This window comes from Pleurodeles waltl, chromosome 2_1, assembly GCF_031143425.1.
Source record: "Pleurodeles waltl isolate 20211129_DDA chromosome 2_1, aPleWal1.hap1.20221129, whole genome shotgun sequence".
In the NCBI taxonomy this organism is placed as follows: domain Eukaryota; kingdom Metazoa; phylum Chordata; class Amphibia; order Caudata; family Salamandridae; genus Pleurodeles; species Pleurodeles waltl.
In genome coordinates, this window is record NC_090438.1 from 98,793,486 (window position 1) to 98,814,216 (window position 20,731).

The window sequence follows — 20,731 nt, forward strand, 5'->3', positions numbered from 1 at the left end:
TACTGAAAATCATTAAGAGCACCCTGAGGTAACTATAACTTGCACTCCTGCCATGCACAGTTTTCTTACCGATAATTGTATTGGAAATGTTGCAGTGATTATATCAAAGATGCCATACAAGAGCTCATCACTAATGAAATATGTGGAGTAATTAGCTGCGCATGGCGAAGGCGTGAGTTATAGTTACCTTAGGGTGTGAGCTATAGTAACTTAAAAGAACTAACTACTACTGCTGAATTTCTATGGTTTTGTACGAGTAAATTCAGAACTTAACTATAACATCCCTGTAACCTTTGTTTTTTTCAGCAAATTTTCATGTTTTTTAATGTAAAGTACTTTTAATGACTATACATATTCCAAGCCCCGCTGGGGTTGGTCACAAGGCCTGGCCTGCACCCACCCAACTGTCAGAGGATCTGTGAGTGGGTGCATGAGTGTTTGAATGGGTTTGAAAGTAGGTGTGTGAGTCTGAGTGGGTATGAGGGGCTACAGGAGTGTCTAAGTGTGTGTGTGTGAGTGGACGCATGAGTGAGTTCATGTATGAGTCTGTGGTTTTTCTTTCAAATGTTTCCATATTTGTGAATAATTCAAGAATACCGCACATGGTGACACAAAATTATTTTAAACCTAAAATTTGCACCTATATCCCACACCCTTGGGGTCAGGGTATCTTCAATCTGACACCTAATGCCACTTTCAATTTGGATTTTCACTCCCAGGGACCGTGTCCCGTGAAATAAAATGGCAGCTGCAACTTTGTAGTCAGGTTGTGGTCAGTCAATTGCAACGCTTCTTTTTGCATGCGTATTCGTGAAAAAGTAGCAAATTTAGCAAATTATTCGCGGCCAGAGATATACAAATGTATTTTCCCTTCAATATCTCAAAAACTACTGAACAGATTCACACCAAATAAGCGAAAGTGTAATCTGCATACTCGCAGCACGCTTTCTGGCAAATTTGGTGTAATTACGTCAAGTGGTTCGGCCAGTAGTGGTGTTTAAAGAATCCTATGGAAATTAACATGGGAAAGCAATCTTTTTTTAGCCCCCCTTTTCTCGCCCCCCCTCACCCCCCCCCCCCCTTAATGGATCACCTTGAAATTTTCCATACGCAACAAGAATAACTGAAACACTTTTTGGGGGAATTTCGTGAAGATTCGTCAAACGGTGCCAAAGATATAGGCATGTCAAAAAACGATTTTATTCCTTTATTTCATACACAGTTCATATGCTACATCATTTTATTTGCTCTAGATTTAATAATTTTACATTTTAATTTTTACTGACACATTTGTTAAAAAGTTTCAAAGCTCAGTACATATAATTTTTTTATATAGGGAGATCTCCACTTATGTGCTACAAGTTTCTAGCAGTGAGTTTACGCTCAAATCCTGTGGTAAGAAGCTTCACCAGGTGTGGCTATAAATAAGCTACATTTAGGTGTAAATTTGCCCTCAGAAATAGTGAATACTATAACAGTGTACAATTACGCCTAGGTGCAGTGGTAGACATACATGTAAGTAAATCTGAACATGAATATTTACCTTTGTGAATAAGCCCCTATAGTTAAGTCACCTGGCTTTAACGTCCAGACAATTTTCATAAGGTACTTTTTTGTCAAATACAAAAATAGGTTTTATGGATCAGTCCACCTTAGTTGCTCATCATCTCCAAAGATCAAATACTGTAAGCTAAATTTTATGATATACGGACTCAAAGTTACAATTATTGCAGATTTGTAAGAACCAGCCGATAGACTTACAGAAATACTATGCAGGGGATAATCGATTTTGAAGGGCTGTGCTCGCCCATCCCCAAATTATCTAGTAATTGAATAAATATGGAACTGGGAAGCAGAATCTTTGACAAGAACCTACATCAGCACCAACAATCTTTTTGAGACAGACCTAGCTGTTGAGCACCCCCTCCCCCCAAAATCCAGAATCAGAAGTATGTGATGCAACACAGCATATTTTGGTACACTCTTAGTGGTGGAAGCCCTAAGGTGGCAGAGACCTGTCTTTCGGTATCAGATAAGGTTAAGAATGTCTAAGAACTACACACTTACTACTTTAGTAAATATTCGGAAATGGGCATCTTGAACAAGTAGCTCCATTGGTTTGGAAGAGATTATCAAAACTGGCAAACTCCACAGGTGAAGAGCAGCTAGACATTATGGTCATTCCGCTGCTTCCTCCAGGTATTCACAGCAACATTAGTTAGCAGAATAATTCCTCAAAGGAGACATTTAATATCTTGCTTTATCCTTGAATTTTGAAATGTGGTAGCACTGGTGTTGCAGCTGGATGACAGGACTATACTACTTAGTGATCTACAAATATTTTCATGATAAAAAAGAATTAAAAAAAGAAAAATAGCTATCTAAGTCTGGTGAGGGAATGAGTTCTCAAGAGGCAAATCCTCTTCAGATAGGAGTAACATGTTTAACAACAGAAATGATGGGGGATTTGAGAACTCCAAAGCATCTTTTCTAACCTGGGTGATAAGCTTGATATGGGTTTTTCTAGATGAAATGCTGCAATACATAACAGAATAATAAAGTATTGAATCAAACTGTTATAAGTTTATTGCATTCTCTGCCAAGTAAGAAAGACCACATGGATGCCGGAGGATGTGAGCTTAAGAACCACTTGAAATCAAAGTACAGGTCTTTGTCAATGCTGGTGGCATTGATATAACCTCTGGGAAGGCATGTCCTCCTCAAAGCATATTTAGCATCATGCAGACTGATCCACGTCAGTTAACATGGCAAAAGTCAGACATGAATTGGTCAGGTCAGGACAGATGTCTGGAAGGTGTGAATCCCACTGACTGGATGCTCGATCAATCTTTAGAAGATCTTTTGGTCTTCTAAAGAAGAAAACACTATAGCATCAGAAGAGGCAGAAGACGGACACTACTTTGGATTGAATGTTATAACAACTACATTCTTCCTGCCAAGAGCAGAGGGATCCCTTTTAATATACAGTGGGAAAGAAGATGTAAAGACACCATGCTAACTTCTTGAAATTGTCAACTGAGACACAATGGGCTTTCCATTTGACCCAAAATTATTTACATCCACACAAGATTTCATGACTGACCTTAGCAGAAGCAGACTGAAAACCATATGGATGTGAAGGAGTTAAGGCTTAATGGGAACTACTTCAGTCTTGACATCTGAAGAAGCTTTTTGACATGTGAAAATCATATTTGTCAAATTGATGGCCAAAACTTTGTCCATGGTGCCGCAACGACATTCCAGCAGACAAGGAGAAGCTGTTGCACAGGCAATCTGTCATCTGAAAATGTATTTAGTCCTGGCCCACCTTATTATACTAAGCTTAAAAATGTTATGCTGTCCCAACCCCGGTAACACACTGGAGGAGATGCATATCTCTTGCCATCTCATCCTGCATTTGTACAAATACCAATCAGCCCACTTCCAACATATTCATGTGTCCTAAGATTGTAGCTAAATCTTCAGGTTCAACTTTGGATAATCCAAAATGATGCAGCAGGGGTACTTTACTGTCTTGAAGTTATACATTATGTCAGTTGCAGAAAAAGCACCCTGCAATGGCTCTATATTAATGGAAATATGGATGCCAATATTGTGATCCATAATTGTGATCAATAAGACCTACCGCGTAGGCTATCCTATTGATATTTAAATCGAGTAACAAAATCATCAATCCTTGGGGACCATGATGAACCACTGAGAATGGACAATTCAGTCTGAGCATCAGAAAGCAGGGTGATGACACTGCAAGCACTCTGAAGTATCCATCACTGTGTTGCTCCAGAATTATACTCTCGTCCTCAACATACTTTATCAAAAAGATCACCAAGGCACCACCTTTAATGACATACTGGGAGTGCTGGGCATACCTGGTGAGGTGCTTGTAACTATGCCAAAAGTGGGACTATTCGCTGGACGCCCTGCATGAAGTAGCATGATCCACTGAACTCATGTTGGAGGGCTCAGTATATTCAGACTTTACTGGCCTTGGTCACACACAGCAGAGTACTGAAAAATGCTTGCGGCCATCTTGGAGTGAGATAATGTCCTCTAATTGGTTTGACTGTCCCTAAAAGTGCACATCCAAAATACAAACGGATTTAAAAAGATAGTGGACTTTGGCATCACTCCTAGCATTTAAACTGTACCTCAGGGCAGATACCAATGTCAATGACAAACCAGTTTATGAAGTTAAATACCCTTTGAAGTAATGGATAGTTGGCACACTGTTGGCAACCTAGCAGCAGCAGCAAAGCTGTACTGTGGAGGAAAGTGTGATTGGACTGTGTCATAATTTACACAATGCCACAGGAAAACAGAAAAAATGGCTCAAGCAAATGTAATTATTCAGGAGAAAAAGTGATCAAAACTGAATCAAAAGATTGGGTTATCAGCAGTCTCTGCCCTAGATGACAGTGTGTAGTTATACAGGTGCTCAAATAGGGAAGGGGTAACTGGATTAAAAAAGAAAATCACCTTAAATGAGTAGTAATTTAATTTCCAACTCGTAGCTGTAGCCAAGAAGCCATGCTTGAGTAAGATGCTGAAGAGTCAGATCTATAGCGATGAAGTGTCAAGGGGATGTTGGGTTTCAGAGCAAATCAGTTGCAGAAGCAAGCAACCTTCGTCGCACTGGTTTGAAGTGTTGCAAATGGTTCAAAAAGAGTTTCTAGTTGTTGTGGTCAGTCAAAAAAAATGCTGACCACTTGATGAACAGTTTCAGGAAAGTTGCTTTAAGGTTGGTCTAAAAATTACTAACCCCTGGATGACCAGCATCAGGGATCGCCACATACCAAACAATCTCCTAGGTTCTCTTGACAACACCCTCAAGTCAGGAGAGAAATAGCCTTAGGGGGTAGGCAGAACTGAGGGGTCATTAGAGCCAAAGATCCACCGGCTTGTTCCTGACAGAAGAAACCCCAGTAATGCACAGTACGTCTGGCAGGCTGATGACTCCATGCTTTTCACTTATGGGGATTCAAGTATTTACTGGGAGCATCACTAGTGGCCACTAGTTTTCATGATTATGGCTTTGGATTTACATAGGACACTTTGCACAACTTGCCTTAGTGTCTGGCTCAAGGTCAATCTTTTATACTCCATTTGTCCTAGAGTATGAAGCCATTGACATATACATTTTGTAGAATTCTTCTAAACCATAACTTTGCAAATAACTTAGCACAACTAGGCTCTAGGAAAAATATAAATATTAATGGCATCCCATGGGTTTTGCTACTGGACCGTGCCCCGTCTCCTGTCAAATACCTTTCTGCCATAGGAGGTAGACTGGGGTTTTATCCCCAATCTGACTTCTCAATAAGCAAAGAATGTCACACAAGACACCAAAGAAATTATAAAAAGAAGAAGTTGAGGACAGGGGTAGCCCTTCCAGAGATTTAGCTGCACCCTTCTCCCCAATCTCTTGGTAAAACAACACCATACAAGTAAGATTGTAGGGTATTCTCTTCCTTCCACTGGGAGGCCCTCTAGACATCACTCATGTCTGGTCCCTGTCAGCCTCCCCATCTAGTTACCACATAATTCTGCCAAAATGAGAACTCATGAGGGTGTGGCCATACCACAGTGAACATGAACAACCAGCTACTGCATCCACAGAAATTTTGGATGAACAGTTTGCCAATGAACTTGGATATGTGTTATGTCTACAGTTGTCATCTCCACACTAGCAATAGCCGTGACCATTACCACATCATTTAGAACCAGAAGTATCTAAACAGGTTATCCTTCTGCATAACGCCCTGCAGACATGCACCAGCTTATTACTTTGAAACAAGGTTGGACAACTTCGGTGTCTTTAATCATTACGACACTGGTCCTTGCAGTTTCATGGCACACACAGTGGACTTGCTGTCACGAGTTATGCCAGGTATATCAAAGCAACTTCGTTTTAAATATGAAATACTGAGCTTTACTTGTGACAAGGCCGTCTGACTATGTTTTTAATCAAATGTATGAGTAGCTGCAACCCACACTAGGTATTTACCTCTATGCAGAATCCTTGTGCTCTGGCATAATAGGTAAATTATTGTTATTCAATTAAATCACCAAGTTTTATGGAAAGCGCACATGCAGGGAGGGGTTGGTTAGCAGTCTCTTACTGCAGAGACGAGCAAGACTTCTACAACAGAAGTCCATAAAAACAAATAGGCTAGAGAATACTGGTGAACACCAGGAGTTCTTCACAGCTATCTTGTACTATAAACCTTTGCTGCTCAATTTAGAGGTTGGAAAAAAAAAAAGTAGGACAAAGTATTTTAGATTTTTTTGGTGTTGACGGTAACATGATCTTTGGATGAATCTCTTACCAGGCAGATAATATAATAGTTGTTATCCTGTTCCATAACACCTAGATCTTGTTTTGCAACAAGGTTAGTAAGAGGGTGAGACCTTCAGGACTCTCATTCCCATCTGTCCCCTTTGCAATATTTTTTTATCCTTTAGGATTTTCAACACTACCAAATCCATATGTTTTAGTCTGCTCAAGATCTGCACCCACAGTGACTTTTCACCAAGGTGATTGGGGAGCTACATATGCCACTGGGTGGTCAAGGCTCCTTCTGTAGAACAACTAAAGTCAACCCTTAGGCTTAAGGTATGTTATGGAATCTATTACTCACAGATCAGCAATGAAACTATCCTATAAGGAGAAAGTGGTATTTTATAAAAGGTCAGGACCTTCACTTCCCAAGTGATGTCCTGGTGAGATAATTCAGCATAGTTGCAGGGACTGTTGTCCTGTGTTTATTACTTCTTTCTCAATGCTTATTTGCAGTTTAGATATAAACAGGAACTCCTTCAGACAGAGTGGACTCTAATCCCAGTTAATGAGACTAGCAGAAGAGATGAGATCTCCTCACACTGATCAATCCTACATCTGGTGGATGAAAACAGAGATCTTCAAGATAGGTTGCCTCTTGTACCTTCCATTGTATATGCCAAGGGCAGCTTAGTGGGTTCAAATGAACGATCGAAGGACCCAAGGATTCTGGTCACAAGAAGGGAATTTTTACGACTTCAGTGTGGTAAAGTTTGGTACTATAGGTCTAGGCTTTACTCTTTCCTGCCAGTTCTTACCCCAAAGTATGTTATTGCAAAATAATCCATCAATATGTACTGCTATCACAATAATGAAGAAAAATAATCCGTTTTGTTGAAGAAAGTTGAGGAGAAGTGGCCATGAGTGCTGCGCTGCAACTTCTTGGTGCTCCTACAATACACTTCCAGGTATATACACATTACTTGATTCACTAAGCAGGCAGCATTTAGAGGAGTTCAATCAAAACATTCTATGCTGTCTGACCTGGGTCAGTTTGGGAACAGAGACAAATGCAAATACCCTCAATCAGCATCCAGGCTTTCAGATCTGGAGGTTCTCTCGAGAATGCATTCTCGACCCGCTGGTGTGCTACATTGTATACTTTTACATGGATTCCTCCCATTGCTGCAAACTCCTGGTTCACATGATCTGGTTTATCATTCAGTTTGCATCCATTTATGAATCCGATCTAGTGAACTGATCCGTCACTGAATATTTTTAAGCCTATAGAGATCAAATCTTTTCTCCAGCAGTAGAAGCTGGATCATTCATCACACCCTGAACGCCCTCACCTTCAGATCTACCAGAGTAAGCCTGTGAATCTGTATCAACACTGTAGAAATCCTGAAGGAAGCTACGAATTTATTTATGAAAATATGATATTCCCACAAAACGATTTAGCTGCTATTGGGCGAGGAGACATATGTAGTTTTAGGAAGAAGATTTGGAAGCTTAACTTCCTTTGGAAAACATCTACCAGCAATCCCATAGGAAATCTCCTCTCACTATGGAAAAATATTGAAGACAAGAACATGCATTTAGAGTCCAGGAGCCATTTGCACCACAACTCCGTGGTTATCAACATAACAAAGCTTCTCTAAGCAAATCAGTAAGTATCGCTTTATCATTTGTACAACACAGCATTCTCCTGCCACGACCAGGACTCTGCTCATTTTTGCACATGGGAACTGCTAAGGATAGGCCAGTCAGCCTCTGGATAATCGACTGCTGGCAAGCCTAGCAAACGTATTCATAGTTTATGAAAAACACATTTGTACGGTAATTACTGCCTACGTTGTTACAGCAACACTCGGTACTACTGGCATATAAATACTAAATGCTCCGTTATGGACGAGCAAACTATGAAAAACATGATAAACAACCCATCAGGAATACTGTAAAGCACGCCTTAACTCTAAGACGGCATAGGGACAAAGGTGTAATTCTACTGACATGTTTTGCTATATATTTGTTTGCTTTGTGCAGTGAACAATTCATAACTTAAATGTGTGTATACTAAACATTCATGGCCAATGCTAAGCATAGGCAGTGAGGGCAACTGTCCAGGGTCCTGCCCTCAACCCATCAACATGGTGCCCCACGCCAGTGACCTACAGGCAGGCCACACCTTCCCACATTTATCCCTCCCCACACTGATCCTCTTGCCCCTCCTCATTTATTTGAAAGCAGGAAGTGTCTTGTTGCAATTTGGCCCAGGTGAGGGATGCCATTCCTCCCCTGGGCCTTGTGGCTATGATGTAGCGCTGGGGGCCTAGTGGAAGGGACTTATTTTTCGTGTTTTACCTTAAAGAAACTTTGCGTAGCATTGTTTAGCAATCCCACAGCTCAGATCCGAAAATGTAAGTAACAGGAAGGCAAAATATTGTGTTTTACCAACTTTGAGGTTAGGCAGACCACTTCGCTGCTAAAACATAGGCACACATTTAGACGACATTCGTGGCTGGTAACCGAGGCAGGAAATGGCGCACGTCCTGTGAGAGGAGTCCAGCTAAGAACAGGACACATCAGACTCAGGAGTTGAATTAACTGAATCCTGAATAAAATGGTGGTTTATACCGCATTTCACCACCAGGAATCCCTCACTGAGTTTAAACTCCCCTGTCTAAAACACTCGGTGTCTTTGTAATCGAACATTTCTCAAGCTGCAGCAGAGGCAATTTTGACAATGAACACCACACCTTTTAAAATACAGGGTCACCCATGCAAACGAATGGAATTAAAATATTCTGATATGCAAAACATTTCACTTCCTACTAGCAGTTTGACATTAACATGTACGGCTCATCAAGGGGAAAAAAAATGAATGGACCTCTAGAATAAACCATTACTATAATGTGAATTAAATATGCAGAAGAAGCACTTAAGGAATACACAGGTCAAAACCTGAATAGTTTTAGAGTAAGAGAGATAAATTCACAATTGAATAACCCACACGCTGCCTCCAGCAAAACATATGAAATGCCACTCGTGGTTTGTTTAAACATTTTGCAATTTATTTGGAACTTAAGGAAATTGTCCTCCCATTGGGACAGGTGCCACTGCACCTTCTGCACTATTGATATCTACAGTAGCCATTCTTGGGTAACTTGCAAAAGGTAATGTATTTCCGCATTGGAAATGCATCTGCACATGCACACAGTGTCCTATAAATTGTTACTGGAAAGTTGGCCACCCTAATTGGGGCTTACAGCGCTAGACCATGGTTGCGAGGCGCTGGGGGGAGGGCGGCCTCACCAGGGTCCCAGAGTGCTGGGCCATATGCTAGGGAAGGGGACTCTCCTCCACTGGGCCTTGCAGTGCTAGATGATTGGCTGGGCAGCACAAGGGAGGGAGTCCCCCCTCCTGGGCCCCACAATGCTAAACCACAAATATAAGGTGCAGGGGAAAACGCCCCCTCGACTGGACCTCTCAGCACGAGTTCTTGGATGCGAGATCTAATGGACTGGGTCCACTACCCCAGCTATGGGGCTGCACTGCGAGGACATAGGGAGGGAGCCCCTTTCCCTGGGCTTAATTGCAATTGGCTCACAGTGCTGCGCCATGACTATCTGCATGGATACATGTCAGGGGCGTAAACATTAGGATTGCAACAGATGCACCGGGCACAGAGGTAATAGGTGCGCAATGTATTGCATTGCAATATTTCTATAGCATTTACTACCTCTGTGGGATGCTTAAACCTTTTCTTATGCAGGTGGCATGCCTGCACTATGTAGGGTGTGGCAGTGTGTGGGTTCTGTTTTGAGGCAATTGTTGTGTTGGGGCCCTAGGCCCCCATGCTACTGGAATGGACGACACGGACACGGTTGGTTAGTAGGTGGAACTGGCCCTGGGCACGTGCGCCCGGCCCTTTTTATTGCCAGGGTCACCTGACCAGTGACGCCTGTGTTGGGTGGGTGTGGGGTGTATGTGGGAGGCCAGCCCTCACCAGAGAGGCTGGCCAAAACACTAGAACGTGTCCAGCAGGACACTACAGCAATGGGGGTTGTTTTTCCAAGTCATGCGTGAGGACCGCCAAGCTAGAATTATTGTTATAAAACCTCACCAGTCTTCATGTACTATGGTACCAATGACTTGGACTACACTTCTAGCCAGTGCTTTCACTAGTATTATTGCATCTGCCCTTCTCTTGATTTTGTAGGATTGTCTATGTTGACAAAGATGTTGATTAAATTTCGCAGTTATGTTGACAAACACTGGAATGTGTATACGTGGGAGGCAGTTTGTGAACACCAGCCCCTCAGTCAGTGCTACTGCAACCATGCTGCAAGGGAGGAGCAAATACTGCTGTAGGGATGGACTAAATAATGCAGCAGTGTTCACTAAATTACGAGCACGAAAAGGCAAATTATGCGGCATGGTGCAGCACATTTTGTGAGAGTTTTCTTTTCTTTATTTTGCATTTCTAAATAGGTTAACTGTCGGGCACAGGTTTTACATCATTAGTATAATCTAACACCCACCTACAGCAATACGCAACAGAAAAGAAGGGGTCCAGCCAACATCTGCAGAAGGCCTTCCACTGCATGGCAACTTATGTTGTTGCATTTTTAGTAACTTTTGAAGCATTTGAGCTAGAAATTATTTTGTTAAAATCTGCAGACTGTGCAGCATATAATGGATTATGAGGCAAATGTAGCAAATTTATAATTATGCGGAAAAGGCTGCTACAGCAAAATCTCAGTTGATTGCATATTACAATAAATTGGGAGAGGTGCGATTACCAGAAGGTGCTCTGTGAAGGGACCTCTGTGAGGACCACCAGCCCACATCTTGAACCCCGTCACTCTGATGTCAGCAACCCTCAAATCTTGGACTCACATTCTAATGCACTATACTGACAAATCCTTAGTAACCACCACACAGTAGGTCATCCAATTCCTGGAGTCAGGTGACTTTTTATTCTTTAATGCCCAGTATTGTGGAATTTATGTATAGCACGTCTGCTACGAAATGTCTAAGCTAATCAATAAATACATCCCCTCTCCCACTGTTCTTCTATAGATCTGCAAAGTCCAGAATAATTTGCGTGAGGGTTAACTGATCATTATATGTCACAACTGGATTCTACTTCACAAATACTATGTTCTCTGTTACAATCCCAACGATTCAATATAAGACTTAGATTAGGCACTTCAGAGCAAAGAAATCTAGTTACAGTAAGATGACTTCAGTTTCTTTTGCTGAAAAACCTAGTTGAGTAAACTCTGTGGGTGGGGCCCCAGGTGTGTTACCAGCACCCACATAATTGGAACTTACATTCAGAATTATGCTGAAGGTCTCACCTCCCACCGCCTACCTGACCGACAAACTATCGGAAAAGCTTTTGGACCAGAAACCACATCGAAGAATCAGACTTCCCTACTTTTATAGCAAGGTGGTTCAGATGACAGATATATATATATTTTTAATGCAGATGCCGTGGGCTCACCATCATCCGCCTCCTCGAAGGCTGGGTTCACCAGGCCTGGCTCCGGCGTGCTGATGGACACCACCGCCGCGCTGGAGCTATCGGCCACCAGTGCAGACATGCGGCTTGGCAGGCTCGACTCTGCCTGCCCATCGGCTTCCACCCTGGCGACGGCATCCTTCTTGTGTCTACTCGAGTGGGGGTGTTTTGCCCTTTCGATTTCTTCTCTGTGCTTCTTAAAACCAGGACATCTGAAGAGAACAGCAAAAAAGCTAGCATTACCAGGGAGCAGAAACCGGCCAATGTCACCCAGTGAAGCGCAAACACGATGGTGTGCTCAAGGGCCCAGTGTTGACACACGCCATTCCTTCCAGGCACTTGGAGGCCAAGAGACTCTTTCGCACCTTAATCCAAGAAGCAACAAAATCCATACAATAAATGACATATTTGCAAATCACTGCTACTCATACAGCCAACGCCCCAAACACCTGAACAAAGACCGATTAGGAAAGTCCAGTCAGTAAAATGTATTTTGTAGGATCAATTTACAGTATTGTTAGAACATAGGAAAACAGTGTTTAAAAACTACACAATATACTTGTATCCACATTCCAAGCACTGCGAGAAGAACAGCTGAGGAGTTGCTCGTGAGCTGCAGATCACAACTAAAGGCAGTGGGCACTAAACTCGCGGAGTAACCGCACTAGCTACAATCTAGTTCACCATCGTGAATACCAGGTTCTATGTCCGAGTATTCGCTACAATGAGGTAGCAAAAGCGGTTTACCACTGATGCTCCATCATGAATGAATCCCAGGCTGCTTGCAGGGGTCACTGAGAGCCGGGCAGCAGCGCCAGCTCTCTGCTCCAATGGAGAGCAGAGCTCAGGGAGGGGAGTGGGGCAAATCATCTTGGAAGGGCAGGAATGGGTGGGCAGAGGCCAGGGTGTTTTTTACATTTAGAACGAGGAGGAAATACCAAATTATACGTGGCACCTCATTACTTCTCTGCTGCTGGAAGTAAGGGCAGCTGACTGGAGAGCAATACATAACACACAACTATAGATGGGTAAACAGTGAGTAACAGGGATATTGCTCACCTTGGGGTTCTGAGTGACATCATAGAAAACTCAAGCTTTATTCTGGGTCTGAAACCTTAACGTTATTCACCGTTAATTTTCTATGTGATGTGAATGTCTTCCACAGGCGTCCAGCAGTATGAATACAGGTTTTTATTTGGGTCAGAAAGGGTTATTGCAGAGGGAGGGGAAGAGGGAGGGAGGGGAAGAGGGAGAACGGGGGGGGGGGGGGGGGGGGAGTTGCTAGAGTGGTGGGAGGGAGCACACGTGTATTTTGCGTGTGGCTTTCCCATGATTCCTCTCCCTTGCACAGCTGCTGCCTGGGATCCGCTGAAAGAGGGCTCTTGGGAAGGAAATGTACATGGGATACTATAAAAAAGTGACATTTTACACCTCGGGCGTCAAAGTGACATCATAACCAACTTGTTGCCTCATTGATGTCCCTTGGAGTCCATCAGGGGCATACACCGCTTTACTGAGAGTTAACTACCCACAGTTCTATATAGTTACAGTGCAGACATTGAGAACAGCAACTTAGATTGCCACAAGAGAGAAGTAAAGTGAGAGAATCTGCAAGAAGGACAATAAAGACCCATCCACACTAATGAAGGAGTTGACAGCCATAACCTGAGGCCTTGTCAAAGACAGTAAAGAATAGTCTAAATCTGCAGAGCACATTTGTTTTGGTGCAGAATAGAATGCTTAATTTGACCTGAAATGGAGCAGTGTGAACACAACACTAGTGTTGTCAAATTAGTTGCGTCTATTGTGCACCAAGGCAGGCAAACTTGGTAAAGACGCCCAAGCAAAGATGGCGCCCACTCCGGACATCAAAGTACCTGGACAGGAGGAACGGGTCTGATCCGCCATCATTAATATCTGAAACTAAAGCAGGACAGCACACGCTAAGGCGAAGAGAGACCTAAGAGACCCTTGCTGCACCTAATTTGAATGCAATTAGCTCGCAAACCTCATTAACACAGGAGCACTCTACACCCCAAATCATTTGCAAGTCTCACCATGAGACAGCTTTAACTGACCTGCCAGCCTCATATAATATTATAAATGCCACAGTGACAACTGTGCAGATGAGTTTCCACAGGAAGACTGTTTTTTTCTTTTGCTAATTTTGCTAATAATTTTCGCATTGTTTGGAAAATCTTCGTAAGCCTTTCTCTCGCTATATATATATATATAAAAATAAATAAAACAATGCAGCCGATTCAAGATGACGCGCTCAGTGGCTCGTGCTGGTGCCGGAGGGTAGACCGATCCCTCTGTTAACCACGTACAACAAAAAGAATTGCACCGCACTCCGTGAAGGTTTGCATTCCTTTATTCTCAACAGTGCAACAAAACTGTTCAGAATAAAGGAATGCAAACCTTCACGGAGTGCAGTGCAATTTTTTTGTTGTACATATATATACATAGACACATATATATATGTATATATATATATATATACATACATATACACCCACACACATTTTGTTTCATCCACCTCAGCTCCCTCCCTGGACAGCTTCAGGGTGATTCACCAAGAGGTGACAGAAAACATTTGGGGTCCCAAAACACTTTTCCCCCATTGCAATTTCTATGTAAAGCCAGACGTTACAGAAAAATACAGTTGAACAAATTACACCAATTTTGGCAGACAGATATTTATTCAGAAAGTGTGCTTTTTAAGTCGAGCGTAAGCATTCAACCTCGTGTATACTTTTAGTATATTTCTTATGGCTTAAAGAGACTTCATGTGTTGGTTGCAGTGTCCTTTAGAAATTCTTGCTCACTAGCGGTCTGTTCTGCCTTTTTCTCCCTCCTTTTTCTGCTTCAGAGCAGAGACCAACTACTGTATTATTCCACTTTGGTTTCTTTATCTGTTGCTGTGACGGACTATTTTTGTTACTTATTTGGTGCTCCCTTTTCACTATAGGTGTTTTAGGCTGGTAGCTGCCTGCGTTGTATTGCAGCATTCCATTCCTCCCATCTCCCATGTCACTGACATTTGTTTAGGCTTTATCCCAGTGCTGTCCTCATTTACCTCTGGCTCATAAAATAAGCTTATTTTTACAAAAGAAGCACCTGCTTGTTTAGCTCACTGCTCATGAAAGCCACAATATGCCTTCTCTGTTAGAATGTAGCTAAACCTAGGACCAATGATGTAAAACAGGCTTAGCCTCGCATCATATCTCGAGTCTCTCTTTCCAGGGCCCCTCCCTGCCAGCACTCAGGACATCCCACACAGGGCATTGCTTATCTTCTTTAGTGGGGCCATAAATCTTCTCAGGCTGCTCTGCTCATTGAAATGGGAGGCAAGAATGCTTGCAAGACTCATTCTGTTAAAATAAAAATAAAATACTTTTCCAGCCTGATTTTCCCATTTCTGTTCAGACGTTACACAACCCGAGGTAGTGCAGTCATCTTATCATCCCTCCTCAAGGGCTTCTGATTTCTGATGTCAGTAGCCGCTCGTGACCACCAAAACATGGCAGGAAAAGACAAAAGTACTAGACAAGATTGACCAATTTATGTGGCAAGAAAAGTCCAGTTCTGAATTTACAATGTCAATAGCTCTAACTCACAAAAATGCAAGACCTATTGCACTGCAAATGCTTGTTGTGATTTGCTGCAATTTATGTGGCAAGAAAAGTCCACTTCTGAATTTACAATGTCAATAGCTCTAACTCACAAAAATGCGAGATCTATTGCATTGCAAATGCTTGTTGTGATTTGCTGCAATTCTATTAAGCCATGTTTAAGAAATTAAAGTTAAAAAACTAGCAGTATTTTGTACCACAGGACCGACCAATGTGAATGGCTGGCTGTAACATGAAGAGAAATGTTACGGCCTCCAATACAAGACTCAAGGACTCTATCCCAAGCCCTTCAAAATAAATTTAGAAAACCTAGAAGAGGTCAGGGTAGGGATAACCGCACCCTCTGTCCCTCGTGGAGTGGCGTAGAGGGGAGTAGAGTGTCAGAGTGGAGTGACATGGAGTAGAGTGCCATGAAAAATCTAAAGTTTAAAGTGGAGTTGACTTAGGACAGATGACTATTAGTGCTTTTTTGTTTTAAAAGGTATTTTTTTTAAATTAGAAGATACTTCATTCTAAGACACTCCCCTCCACACCAGTCCACTCTGCGCTAATCACTCTACTCTGTGCCAGTTCATTCGAAGATACTCTGCCACTCCACTACCTTTTAGCCATGCTGGTGTACAACATGGCTGAAACACATTGCAAACCTAGACCTACTGGCTTTGCAATCCTTTTTTTTTAAGTCACCCTTGTGGTTTTAAACAATATTGGGGTTACAATAAGTAAAAGCTAATAATGCCTATTCTTTCTTGCAATAAGATTAATGTTTTCAAGTAATATTTACTAAAAAACTTGAAAGCTTTTCTATACCATTTCTAGGTAAACCCAAGTACTAGAAAGTACCATGATGTTCTATTAAAATTATAGGCAATGGCTAAATATTTATTTTTATTTTTTATTTTGTTGCAAACCTGTGGCTGCCATGCTTTGTGTGGCAGTTTTTCTTGTTTTCACTTCTTTGAAATATATCTATATATCTATCTCTCTCATATATATATATATATATATATATATATATATATATATATATATATATATATATATATATATATATATATATATATATATATCTATCTCTCTCATCTAGATATGGAAAATGTCACTTACCCAGTGTACATCTGTTCGTGGCATTAGTCGCTGCAGATTCACATGCTGTGCACAGTCCGCCGTCTGGTGTTGGGCTCGGAGTGTTACAAGTTGTTTTTCTTCGAAGAAGTCTTTTCGAGTCACGAGACCGAGGGACTCCTTCCCTTTCGGTTCCATTGCGCATGGGCGTCGACTCCATCTTAGATTTTTTTCCCCGCAGAGGGTGAGGTAGGAGTTGTGTATGCTAGTAATAGTGCCCATGCAATGGAATGAATATGTATGTACAAAATGAAGGTTAAAGTAATATATTTACAAATGTACAAATGTTGAAGATCTACTTCTAAACGGCTACAGGCTCCCGGGGAGGCGGGTGGGCGCATGTGAATCTGCAGCGACTAATGCCACAAACAGATGTACACTGGGTAAGTGACATTTTCCGTTCAGTGGCATGTGTAGCTGCAGATACACATGCTGTGCATAGACTAGTAAGCAGTTATCTCCCCAAAAGCGGTGGTTCAGCCTGTAGGAGTTGAAGTAGTTTGAAATAAAGTTCTTAGTACAGCTTGACCTACTGTGGCTTGTTGTGCAGTTAACACATCTACACAGTAGTGCTTAGTAAATGTATGAGGTGTAGACCATGATGCTGCCTTACATATTTCGTTCATTGGAATATTTCCTAGAAAGGCCATAGTAGCACCTTTCTTTCTGGTTGAGTGTGCCTTTGGTGTAATAGGCAGCTGTCTCTTTGCTTTAAGATAGCAGGTTTGAATGCACTTAACTATCCACCTGGCAATGCCTTGTTTTGAAATAGGATTTCCTGTATGAGGTTTTTGAAAGGCAATAAATAGTTGTTTTGTCTTTCTAATTAGTTTTGTTCTATCAATGTAGTACATTAGTGCTCTTTTGATGTCTAATGTATGTAGTGCTCTTTCAGCTACGGAATCTGGCTGTGGGAAGAACACTGGTAATTCTACTGTTTGATTTAAGTGGAACGGTGAGACAACCTTTGGTAAGAATTTTGAATTTGTTCTTAGAACTATCTTATTTTTATGTATTTGAATAAATGGTTCTTGTATGGTAAATGCCTGAATCTCACTCACTCTTCTTATAGATGTGATGGCAATGAGAAATGCAACTTTCCACGTTAAGTATTGCATTTCACAAGAATGCATGGGCTCGAAAGGTGGACCCATGAGTCTTGTTAAGACAATGTTGAGGTTCCATGAAGGAACAGGTGGTGTCCTTGGTGGTATAATTCTCTTTAGGCCTTCCATAAACGCTTTAATGACTGGTATTCTGAATAGTGAAGTTAAGTGAGTAATCTGCAGGTAAGCAGATATTGCGGTGAGATGTATCTTTATGGAAGAAAAAGCTAGATTTGATTTTTGCAAATGTAGTAAATATCCTACTACATCTTTTGGAGATGCGTGTAATGGTTGAATTTGATTGTTATGGCAGTAACAAACAAATCTTTTCCATTTATTTGCATAGCAGTGTCTAGTGGAAGGTCTTCTTGCTTGTTTTATGACCTCCATACATTCCTGTGTGAGGTCTAAGTGTCCGAATTCTAGGATTTCAGGAGCCAAATTGCTAGATTCAGCGATGCTGGGTTTGGATGCCTGATCTGTTGTTTGTGTTGTGTTAACAGATCTGGTCTGTTGGGTAGCTTGACATGAGGTACTACCGGCAGGTCTAGTAGTGTTGTGTACCAAGGTTGTCTTGCCCATGTTGGTGCTATTAGTATGAGTTTGTTTTGACTCAATCTGTTTACTAGATATGGAAGGAGAGGGAGAGGGGGAAAAGCGTACGCAAATATCCCTGACCAGTTCATCCATAGAGCATTGCCTTGGGATTGCTGGTGTGGGTACCTGGATGCGAAGTTTTGGCATTTTGAGTTTTCTTTTGTTGCAAATAGGTCTATTTGGGGTGTTCCCCAAATTTGAAAGTAAGTGTTCAGTATTTGGGGGTGAATTTCCCATTCGTGGATTTGTTGGTGATCCCGAGAGAGATTGTCTGCTAGCTGGTTTTGGATCCCTGGAATAAATTGTGCTATTAGGCGAATGTGGTTGTGAATCGCCCAATGCCATATTTTTTGTGTTAGGAGACACAACTGTGTTGAGTGTGTCCCCCCCTGTTTGTTTAAATAATACATTGTGGTCATGTTGTCTGTTTTGACAAGAATGTATTTGTGGGTTATCATGGGCTGAAATGCTTTTAGCGCTAGAAATACTGCTAACAGTTCTAGGTGATTTATGTGAAACTGCCTTTGATGTATTTCCCATTGTCCTTGGATGCTGTGTTGATTAAGGTGTGCTCCCCACCCTGTCATGGAAGCATCTGTTGTTATGACGTATTGTGGCACTGGGTCTTGGAAAGGCCGCCCTTTGTTTAAATTTGTACTGTTCCATCATAGAAGCGAGATGTATGTTTGGCGGTCTATCAACACCAGATCTAGAAGTTGACCCTGTGCATGTGACCATTGTGATGCTAGGCACTGTTGTAAGGGCCGCATGTGTAACCTTGCGTTTGGGACAATGGCTATGCATGAAGACATCATGCCTAGGAGTTTTAATACCATTTTTGCTTGTATCTTTTGTGTTGGATACATGGCCTGTATTACCTTGTGAAATGTTTGAACCCTTTGTGGACTTGGAGTGGCTATCCCTTCTGTTGTGTTGATTGTCGCTCCTAAATATTGCTGTGTTTGGCACGGCAAAAGGTGTGACTTTGCATAGTTGATGGAGAAACCCAGCTTGTGAAGGGTCTGTATGACATACTTTGTGTGATATGAACACTTTGTTAGCGTGTTGGTTTTGATTAACCAGTCGTCTAAGTAAGGGAACACGTGTATTTGCTGCCTTCTGATATGTGCAGCTACTACTGCTAGGCATTTTGTAAAGACTCTTGGCGCGGTTGTTATTCCGAATGGCAACACTTTGAATTGGTAATGTATTCCTTTGAATACGAACCTTAGGTATTTCCTGTGTGAAGGATGTATCAGTATATGGAAATACGCATCTTTTAGGTCTAATGTTGTCATGTAGTCTTGCTGTTTGAGCAGTGGGATTACGTCTTGTAATGTGACCATGTGAAAGTGGTCTGATTTGATGTAGGTATTTAGTGTTCTGAGATCTAGTATTGGTCTCAGAGTTTTGTCCTTTTTTGGTATTAGAAAGTACAGTGAGTAAACTCCTGTGTTTTTCTGTAGACTTGGTACTAATTCTATTGCGTCCTTTTGCAGTAATGCTTGAACTTCTAGTCCTAGAAGATCTATATGCTGTTTTGACATATTGTGTGTTTTCGGTGGGACGTTTGGAGGGAATTGGAGAAATTCTATGCAATAACCATGTTGGATAATTGCTAAGACCCAAGTGTCTGTTGTTATTTCCTCCCAAGATTTGTAGAACTGGCTTAGTCTTCCCCCCACTGGTGTTGTGTGAAGGGGTTGTGTGACTTGTGAGTCACTGTTTATTTTGAGGGGTTTTGGGACCTTGAAATTTTCCCCGATTTCTTGGGAATTGGCCTCCTCTGTATTGTCCCTGAAAACCTCCCCTTTGATATTGTCCCTGGTAGGTAGGTGGTCTTGCTTGTGAGGTGTTGGTTTCTGTGGGTTGACCTCGAAACCCTCCCCTAAAAGGTGTCTTCCGAAATGTGCCTCTGCTCTGCGGGGAGTACAGTGCGCCCATGGCTTTGGCTGTATCGGTGTCCTTTTTTAGTTTTTCAATGGCAGTGTCCACCTCCGGCCCAAACAATTGCTGTTCATTAAACGGCATATTGAGCACAGCCTGTTGTATTTCTGGTTTGAACCCAGATGTGCGCAGCCATGCGTGCCTCCTTATTGTGACTGCAGTGTTTATTGTCCTTGCAGCTGTATCCGCTGCATCCATGGAAGACCGTATCTGATTGTTCGAGATACTTTGTCCCTCTTCCACCACCTGTTGCGCTCTTTTATGGAACTCCTTGGGTAGGTGTTCGATGAAATGTTGCATTTCATCCCAATGAGCCCTGTCGTATCTCGCCAAGAGTGCTTGCGAGTTGGCGATACGCCACTGATTTGCTGCTTGTGCTGCAACCCTTTTTCCCGCTGCATCAAATTTGCGGCTCTCCTTGTCCGGAGGTGGTGCGTCGCCTGATGTATGCGAGTTGGCTCTCTTACGAGCTGCCCCCACAACTACTGAGTCC

The 20,731-nt window shown here is 42.1% G+C and overlaps 1 protein-coding gene across 5 annotated transcripts in view; it reads right to left on the reverse strand.

The window, feature by feature from the left end:
- LOC138261623 (ligand of Numb protein X 2-like) overlaps positions 1-20,731 on the reverse strand; it is a 141,960-nt gene that overhangs the window by 63,776 nt on the left and 57,453 nt on the right. For all 5 annotated transcript variants that reach the window (XM_069210751.1, XM_069210770.1, XM_069210788.1 and 2 more), the window contains exon 3: positions 11,811-12,040. In XM_069210751.1, the coding sequence (XP_069066852.1) occupies positions 11,811-12,040 (230 nt within the window). The remainder of the gene's footprint in view (positions 1-11,810; positions 12,041-20,731) is intronic.